The following is a 9,623-nucleotide window of genomic DNA, read 5'->3' as shown; positions in this document are numbered from 1 at the left end:
TGTAAAGGGTTTTTACTTGTATGAATGTATCATAGTTGAACAGGGGGTGTGTAGCCAAAGCACAATCATTTAATTGCACTAAGAGGCACTGCTGTACTATGTACTGTATAATGACAATAAACTGAATTTAAACTTAATGGCTTCAAAGAAAAAGATGTTTTATTAAAAGAAACTGACCAACCAATCAAATGTGTTTGAGCTCTCGTGTGCACGCCCACAGTTAGTGTGCATTATGCTGAAGGGACTGCTGGTATCCTGTAGAGGGCAGCATTGGGTCACATAGGATTGTACTTGAACGTGTCAACGTTGCAGGGATAGCGGTCATGAGGAAATACCAAAGTTTGAAATTATGCAAAGCAGCGTATTGTGTCCGAGCAGGAAGTTTAGGGATTAACAGCAAGACATCAATTTACCTGCACGCACAGGCTAAAATAATGTGTCTGTGTTTTTACAAAATCCTGAAAACAATGAGCACTGCATCCTTAAAATGTACAATACATGTAGAGTTCGCTGTGCAGAGCAAATGTTTTGTCCGTAGTTTCACTGTTATGAATGGCTGCTGTCACTGTATCATGTTTTTTAAACCATATTGACAAAATTGTGTGGAAGCCCAAATGTTGCAATCATTTGTAATCATTCGACAACTCATTTAAAACTATGAGCATACATGTGATGCTCAAACATCCTCCACACTTTGGAGCCTGGCTGAGGAGATTTACTCCCAAAGAGCACTGGAGTGAGCTTTAAGCAGTTTTGGGTTGATAAGGCCTCCGTTGGAGTTCCAGTTCATCCCAAATATGTTGGCTGGGGTCGAGGGCTTGGTGCAGGCCGGCCAAGTTCTTTAACAAATTCAGAGATACTTTTCTGAATTTTAGGGGCATTGTGATATTAAGATGTTCCTCCACTGGAAACCCATAAATAAATAAAAAAAAGTCTTGGTGTCCCCATTTTGGCCACATGGTGTAGTCTCACATACAGAGTCAAAAGATATAAGAGAGACGCTAATATTTCTTGCTGAGGAGTGAACAGACCAACTGTAAATGTGCTCACATAGTCAGGTTGTTATTCCCTTTGTGGTTAATACCACACACTGATAAATAAAGGAACTCCTCCAGACTTGTGTCAGCAAGTTTCCTAATCACTCTGCAGCCACAACAGCTTGTACAACACCAAGTGTACTAAAGTACTGCTGTTAAGTACTCAGGTATTCCAGATGATTGACTCATGCACTAGACTTCTTCCAACAGAATATACATCCAGGTGAATATAAACCCAGGCTATGTTAATACAAATTTATCTTTATTAAATAAATTAAATAATTTCCATTTACATGCATATAAAATAAACATATAATAGCTCATGTTAATATTGTAAAACTGTATATCTCTTGTATGTGGAACACTTTAAATCAAATATCATCACGTTTACTTCTTTGAAGATTATTGAACCTTAATATGAAAGTTTGCATTCATCCACTGTATCACTGTTTCAAATACATTCTTCATATATAGTATAGTGTTGTGTAACTATATTAGATGTAACTACAATACATACCATACGGTATGCTAAATTAAATTAATTATAATATAAATGATAGTCCAATAATAGTTTCATTGCCAATAATGTCACATAATTAGTTGTCACTGATAAATAAACTCACAATCATTATGACATATTGGCTTATTTTTTGCCAACATGATCTTACTCATCACAATGTTTTTGTTTTAATCTTTTAAAAACATTTAAAGAATGTTACATCGCTTAAATCTCTTCTTGATGCATGCCAGTTTAACGAGTGTGTCATCATAATGCACATCATTCATCTGACTCATCATGGAAAACATTGTGACAAAGGGTCAAGAAAGAACTGAAGGCATTTTGAATGTGTGCGAGTGGCGGAGGGTTGAACAACCTGAACCCAGTCCGTGTAAAAATTATCTGGCTAATAAACGAGCGAACTACCCAGTTTGATTTGTGCCTTTCTGCTCCTTTCCAGACAAACCTGTTTTTACACGCTGTCGTCACGAGGAGCACCTGCGAGGATCTTGTTACCGGAAGTTGCCGAGCTTGTTGTCACCTGGGCGGACTCCTCAGGTGAGAGCGCACACGGTTATTTTCGACAGAAACATCGACACGGTGACTTAATAGTTGGGAAGTATCATTGTCAGGTTGTTTCATCGCCTCAAGAAAGTTTTTGTTTCGAAATTTCTGTGACTTTCCCCCCCGGGAGTATAGTTGAGAAGGGACGTCGTCGTGTGGGAGAAAACGGAGCCGACTGGTCAACATGCGTGTCAGCTGGCTGGTTTCGGTGGCTTTGTTCTTGTTCGCGGCGACAGGTGAGTGATTTTGCCGATATCTGTTTTTAAGTTGGAAGAAAGTAAACGCTTCAAAGTATTCATTGTTGCGCAGTTGAACCAAACGGCAACAACAATAGTAGCTAGCAGTTTGATTTCATTAAACGTCACATAAAATGTTGGGAGCTTTGTTGTCGCTCAGAACCCTCAAATTATTCGCAGGCCTTGTCCTGCAAACACTACATTTCTTTTACTTTACTACTTATACTTTTTTAATGTCTCTTTAAAATATAATGAAAACAATAGAGCAGAAACTGTAGGACAACGTCCGCCCTGAATACACGAACATGTAAAAGCTGTGGAAAGATAATAGTAGTTCCTAAAATACAAATTGTTCCTGAATAAGTTCAGTAACAATTTGCGTTGCAATTTTGTCGTGAATTTCGGAAGAGTGCTCTACACACCTCCACCATGTGCTTCCACATTCGTGTTCCTGTAAATGATGGCCTGTTACACATCCAGGTAGATGGAACAGCCTCATTTTAAAACGGAACAATGTCCACTGAGGCCACTGGTGGATCAACAATGAGCACACTGAAGCCCCCTGAAGAGAATCAATGATCATACAGCACTATTTGTGTGTGGGAACAAAACGCAGGGTTTTAGCTTTCCACTTACGTGTAGCTCTATGCATTCGTGTCTAAATGGTACTCATGTACCCTGAACTTGGAAGATATTTACTGCCTTCACAAATCCAACTGCCACTCATCATATGATCAAGGTATTTGCATTTTAATTTGTGGGTGGATGGATTCTTATGTCCAGTGAGTAACCTCTGAATCAATAATTCTTAAGACAAAACTATGTTGTAACTATCAACTTGCAGCATTACAGTCACAATCTTGACTTGCGTCCGTGTAGGTGTTTTTATGAACATCATGAAATCTACAGTATATTTAGTTCCCTTACTCTGTGCTAATGCAAAACACTTTTTGAACAACAAACATTTTGCATAAACGACTGACATCATAGGACTCTTGCTGGCCTTGAGGCAAAGTGGTCCGACAAGTTCACAGACATGGCGGGTTTTAAAGGCATTTCCGTCAGTGAATCAGCATTACACTTTACTGAATAAAAAAGAGACCCTAATGTATTAAAATCATTGCACTGAGCAGAATAATTTACTTTTGCTTATAATTGAGTTTTTCCCCCCTGACTCCGAAACTCTCAAAGTATGCAGACAAAGAAGTCATGGAGTGCTCTGGTTTCATTTTACACTACAGGCTTATCTCCAAACCAAAACTGTGACTGTGTGGCCTTATCTCAGCTGAGAGGTTCTGTGAGAAACATCTGCAGAGTGTCGAGGAAGTCTGACACAGTCAACGGAGAATACTTTTGCATGATGTGGATACACATATTATTTTAAAGACTTGCCATATGTATATTTTCTCTTGTAGTAAATGTAGGTGATGTGTAGAATGAATGACTTTGCACTCAGTTAATGGTTAACCAGCACCTGCTGCAGTTCCCTGTAGTTAAAGCTTCTCATACACCACAGGCCTGACAGACAACAATGTAGTAGTTAAATGGGACACTTAAAGTAGTGTCAGTGGTTCAATGTAAAGTGGCGCCATAGATGTATGTATAATACAACTGCATGCATTAGTAATGTAGTTGCGTCACTGTGGTTGTAGCAGCACGGCTGTGACTGAAAATACAGTTTCAGATGGATCGTTGGGTTTCGCCGGAAGTTTTGTGACTCGGCGGACAGGAATGAGACGTTTCATTGTTGTCCACACCCTGGTGGCTTGTGAGCATGCTGAGTGTGATTGTTGACATAATGTCATACGGTTGGCATGAATTTATTGGTAATGCAGTGCTGGGACTTTTTACCCTAATGATCTCCTCGCAATTAATTAAATATTTTGCCCATCATTTCTTCAATCAATTAATTAAGTTTTTAAAACATCAGAAATGAATACAATTTCTTTTCTTTTTTTCATTTTCGTATTTGCAAATTGATTAATTTAAATTGATAATTTGATCAAACAAACAGTCCAAAATTAAAATATTTTTACAAGTTTGAATTAATTTTTCATTCAAATATTAAGATGACCGCCATAGAAAAAGAAATCTCGTAAAAATGTTTACATTTTTTTAAGCTGGGACGTATGACTGGACATATTCAGGTCTGCAACTGCTGCTCATGATGATGCATGAGTGCCACCTCTTTCTCCTATCGAGCATCTTTTGACATAAATCTATTCCGTGGAGTTGACGAGTGTACATGTCTCCACTTCAAAGCACAGCGCAGACCTCAAGTGTTATTCTCTCATGAAAAAACTAAATGTAGAACTGATGCTGGTCTCCATCTTATCTGAATATGCCTCAGCCCGACCAGTCCTGATGTCTGCTGCCGCTTTGTGTTCCTGCTTTTGAATATTACAATACAGAGGGCTTTTATCTTCCTCCTCAACGGCCGTAACCTCAAATGATGGGGATCAAAAATAGGTTTCTCGCTAGTTTTATAACAATTGCACTTTAAAAATCAGGATTTCCACGGTTGTCCAACTTATGGAATATACATTAGTATTTAATTTGAAGCAACATTCAAAGAAAGTAATACATAATGTATAAAATAATGGATAAATGCTAGTTTAGTTTGTTTCGTCTACTGTAATAATTGTTCACCAATGCAAATCACAGGGATGTATTAAAGTAACAGTGTGTTATGTAACTCCAAAGTGTAATTACGCATTTTTCTTTCACTCATTGTGTGTCCAGGTGCAAGTAGCTTTTCAGTCACCAGCACCAACCAAAATGTGCGGGTGAAAGAGAATCAAGGTAAGTCATTAGCTCTGTTTTAAAGGGCAAAGATGGGACGGTCTTGTCAATCAATAAGAGACCATTGCCGGGCAGTACTCCAGCTTATAGCCTTTTATTCTCTCTGTGCTAGAGAGTGTTTTGCACTGGAAATTACTTCGATAAATGTATTTCTGCTACAGCGACTGCTTCAGCTCCGTTGCAACATTCATATGACCTGTTCAACATTCAAAATATTTAACTAGTGAAGTGAAGAATGCTTATGAGTGTGTAATGAGAAGTTATTTTTTTAAAGCATGCAGTAAAGGCTACAAAGATGAGGAAAAATCGTTTCAGAATTTTTTGTTTTCTTGTAATATTTAGTTTTTTTTTATGTCATATTACACAATTTAAGTGTAACCCTTCATAATATAGTCATGCGTCCATTTTGGTTGTAATATGAACTCCATTATTTCAGGAACTGACCTTACGTGCACGTATTCAGCCGACTTTGGTGCAGACGCCAGAGTCGAGTGGAAATTTAAGAACCTGCAGGGCTCACAGACGTATGTGATTTATGATCATAAAACAACAAGTAAGTAGATGCACATTTTGATCCTGTTTTTCTGTCGCTCTGTTAGAATATTACTTAGAAAACTACTTTAAAAGATTTGAATGACATTTGGTGTAAAGCTGGGTCAAGACGCAAACAACAGCAGCCGTCTGTAACTAATAAGCGATAAGATGTTGAAGAAAAAAAATAATCTCTGCTGGATTTCTACACTGTCCAACACAGCATCCACATGGGCACTGTCCATGCATATATGTACATATTTTGAATAATTAAAAAAACAACACACAAACTACATATTTCAACCAGTCCTCAAGACTGTGTGTTCTTGTGTCCCATACTCAGGCATATGTTAATCGCATAGCATGATATGACATACAGTTCCTAAATGTGCGTTCTGAATGCTGTTGAGGCTGGTTTTTAATGCTGCCACTCTTCCCCAGCGCCATACGCCAATCGAGTGACGTTGTACGATAGTTCTCTGAGATTCTCCAAAGTGACTCGTGAGGACAATGGAGTGTACGACTGTGAGGTTTCTGGCAGCAAGGGCCAGTTTGGGGAAGTGCGAGTGACGATGACTGTTCTTGGTAAGGCTCCTTTTGTATTGAGCGAACACGTCCCTTCATTATATATGTCCCGGGCACACAATATAAGTTTGTGTATTGTTATGGAAGTTGTGTATTGCTGCACATGTGGAGACCAGCTGAAAACTCAATGTCATGTTCCACAGTGCCTCCATCTGCGCCCATGTGTAGGGTCCCCACCTCAGTGACGACCGGACGGACGGCCATGCTTACCTGTCATGACGGAGATGGCTCCCCTCCGTCCAAATACAAGTGGTTCAAAGACGGCACCCTTCTGCCCTCTGACCCAAGCCAGATTGCTGCCTTCAAAAACGCAACCTACAGGCTAAACCCAGATAATGGCAACCTGGTCAGCTTTAACCTTTGGCTGCACCATCTCTGTAGTGACAGTTATTGCCCTCATGGCCTTTTAAAAATATACATGTCTGTCACTTTAGGAGTTTCCCAAGGTGACCAAGATGGACTCCGGTCAATACACCTGTGAGGCTTTCAACGATGCTGGTGCTCCTATGCGCTCTAAAGCCATGAAAATGGAAGTCCGTAAGTACTCTTCTCTTTAAAAACATGCTTTAGCCTAAACCTCAAATTCAGGAAACATTTATCTAAACCAGTATCAGCCGCTGCATGCCGAAACTTAAAGCATAGTAAACGGGTTTGGCAGCTTTGAAGGAGCCAATATAAACTGTAATACTCTTCATTAAGCTACTACTTTTGTTTTACATTTCCCTTTTGATCTTTTGAGTGTTGCAACAGCTTTAGAGTTTGATTCTTTAGCTTTTGCCACACCATGGTGTTTGACTGTAATTCAGCTAATGATCCTCAACATTGTGATGTTTCCGTTAAGGTGACTTAAACACTGGAGGAATTGTTGCTGGGGTAATAGTGGCTCTGCTGTTCGTGGCCCTGCTGGTATTTGGCATTTGGTATGCCAACAAGAAAGGATATCTGCCCAGTGAGTTTTCCACATATTAAAATCATTGCATTTACTGTAATCATCAATATTCCAATATTTCGAGTTGAAATAACCGGACACTTTGAATTTTTAAAAAAGTCAGAGAAGGTTGTTAACTCCCATGAAGCAAAAAGTTTCTTGAAAAAGCAATATTTAGTTGTAAACTCCCTATGACGCAACATCTTTATTCTCTGGAATGTTTCGGTTGTTTAAATCTCAAACTTCATAAGTACACTATCTACCATTGACACAATGCATATATAAAGTGATCCACATTATGCATCTCAAGTTCAACAAAATATGATAGAAACCTAGTAGTAGATGGGCAATACAAAATACGTATTATCAATTCTAACGCACACAACAGTACCTGTCAGTTACAAAAGAGGGCAGACGTTTGCATGTCAGTTGCACATTATTAATATGTAGCAAGTACTTTATCCCTCTGACGTTGTTTCCTTTCTTTCCTTTACAGAGAAGACTGAAAGGTGAGATGATTTTCTTTTCATTTTAATACTTTCTAGACGTCAGTAGCTCATCTTTAGACTGACTTTGCACTGTTTCCTCAGTGAAATGCAGGTTTAATTGGTCTGCTCTCTCTGCGACTCACTCAACGTGTTCTTTTTATTCTCCCTGCAGCAAACCAAAGCCCAGCGTGGTCTACCAGCCGGCATCATCATTGTATGGTGGTGGTGAAGATGAAGATGTAAGTATGAGTGGTGTTGTTATTTCAAGATATTTATATCGTATTCAGGCATGTTTGTTGTTGGCTAAGGATAGGCTGTAATACTTGGTTTAGTGTTTTCAGTTCAGACTGAGAGCTAGAGGAAAAATGTTTTGGATCTGATGTTTGATGTGTTTGCTTTCAGGGGGAATTCAAACAGAAGTCATCGTTCGTGGTATAGTCTTCATAAACCGCCAGATGTCCTTGGTTTAAAATGTTTATCCGCATGGTAGTTTTCATTGACATCTTTATTTTTATTTGCTCCTAAGTTGCAGTTTTTATAGACCAGTGTGATTGTTGACCTGAACTGTTTACTTTTTTGTCTCTGCAAAAAGGTTCGAGGATAAGTTCACGACAGGCAGGTTACGAGACCTCTTTCATGTGCTGATGTGCTTATTTTAATAGCGTGAGATGTGGCCCCCTTTAGCCCCCGACTGGTTTCCATCTTCATGTTCGCAGCGTGTGTTTCTGAGCTTCTGATTTTCTGTGCTGACATTCTTACATTTTTTTTATTTTTTCAAAATAATGCATCTGCATGTAAACATATCAAATCAAATAAAGTACAGATAGTACTCTTAATATAGGAAATCCAGGTAAATAAACTTATTTTAGAGGGAAAATTGACTCATTAGTCCATTAAAGCTAGCTTAAAAAGCGTTTTATAGCCACATTAACATTACATTTACTGAGCCACATCAATTTCCTCGAGGACAAGCTAAACCATTGAAGGAGCTAGTTTATCAAAGATGGATCATGAATTGAGTGTCTCTTAAAGGTGTTTTAACAAACTACCAAATTCTTGTCATGTACACTATTTTTGTATTTCTAATAAAGTTTTTTTTTTTTTGTAAATACAATACTGTTTTTACATATGTTATTGAATACTCTGCTCCTGCTTGTACGATGACCATTTTAGGTGCTCGTTCCCTTTTAAACATCATATCTAGCTTAACTAGCATTGCATATATCAGGAAGTGTTGTGATACGTTTGTAAACGTCTGAACCACATCAGCAAAGTCAGATGGTGTTTAACACAGTGAAGACTGACCGATAAGTAAATGTCCTGTTGAAACTAACGGATGTCTGTTATGATGCTGCACCTTTTCATGAATTGGAAGAGGGGTTGCGAGTTCATGACGATGTGTTTAAACAAGTTTTTAAGCGATTACCAGCCTGTTCATGAGCTGTCGTGTAGCCTTTTGTGTGGGTGTGGGTAATGAATAATTACCCACACTGTTGTGACATGATGGTCCTAATATTCATTAATTCTACCGCCCAGACACTAAAGTTATTAATTTGTTTCCCTTGACATCTACAAATTCTCAGGCCGTGTATTTAATTGGTTTGATAAGGTCAGACATCCATCATGGGTTCATATAACCGTATCAGGTACGATATTTACAATGGGGGAACACTTTTTCAGGTTTTCTACATTGCTTGACCTTTTTGGTTGTAGAAAATAGAGCTGATTAATGAGCTGATGCTTTGCGTTATGTATTGATCAATAAAATGTGAAACTGAGTCTGCTGTCGTGATGGGTAATATTCAACTTTGCATCAACACAGTTGAGTTAAAGTATAACATGCTTATCTTAGCTGCTTTTTTCTTTTTTTAAGGTGACCCTTTTATTGGCATGATCACTGCCTGTAAATTAAAGAATTTGAGGTGACAACTGACTGCTTATTGGTTTAAGAAA

The 9,623-nt window shown here is 38.5% G+C and overlaps 1 protein-coding gene across 2 annotated transcripts; it reads left to right on the top strand.

The window, feature by feature from the left end:
• The first annotated feature begins 1,910 nt into the window (after positions 1-1,910).
• Positions 1,911-9,436, top strand: f11r.1 (F11 receptor, tandem duplicate 1). 2 transcript variants are annotated; one of them, XM_068600541.1, is made up of 11 exons: positions 1,911-2,094; positions 2,236-2,336; positions 5,079-5,138; positions 5,575-5,691; positions 6,111-6,254; positions 6,398-6,600; positions 6,689-6,791; positions 7,096-7,203; positions 7,679-7,691; positions 7,843-7,909; positions 8,073-9,436. In XM_068600541.1, exons 2-11 carry the CDS (start codon positions 2,285-2,287, stop codon positions 8,106-8,108), a joined length of 903 nt encoding a protein of 300 aa, XP_068456642.1. In that variant the 5' UTR covers positions 1,911-2,094; positions 2,236-2,284; the 3' UTR covers positions 8,109-9,436. The 2 variants fall into 2 exon arrangements, with proteins under 2 accessions (XP_068456642.1, XP_068456640.1); XM_068600539.1 differs by having other exon boundaries at positions 2,071-2,336.
• The last annotated feature ends 187 nt before the right edge of the window (positions 9,437-9,623 follow it).

The sequence above is a fragment of the Clinocottus analis genome, unplaced genomic scaffold (assembly GCF_023055335.1).
Source record: "Clinocottus analis isolate CAN_PGR_092001 unplaced genomic scaffold, fCliAna1.0.p SCAF_5, whole genome shotgun sequence".
Classification (NCBI taxonomy): Eukaryota; Metazoa; Chordata; class Actinopteri; order Perciformes; family Cottidae; genus Clinocottus; species Clinocottus analis.
Note: the sequence above shows the minus strand (reverse complement) of the source record. Positions and strands in the feature narration are given on the sequence as shown.

Bases quoted from the DNA above. Each gene is read 5' to 3' on its own strand.
- f11r.1 (XM_068600541.1), top strand. From the start codon at position 2,285: ATGCGTGTCAGCTGGCTGGTTTCGGTGGCTTTGTTCTTGTTCGCGGCG. The intron at 2,337-5,078 runs GTGAGTGATTTT...TTGTGTGTCCAG, and splicing joins GTTCTTGTTCGCGGCGACAG to GTGCAAGTAGCTTTTCAGTC. The intron at 5,692-6,110 runs GTAAGTAGATGC...ACTCTTCCCCAG, and splicing joins TTATGATCATAAAACAACAA to CGCCATACGCCAATCGAGTG.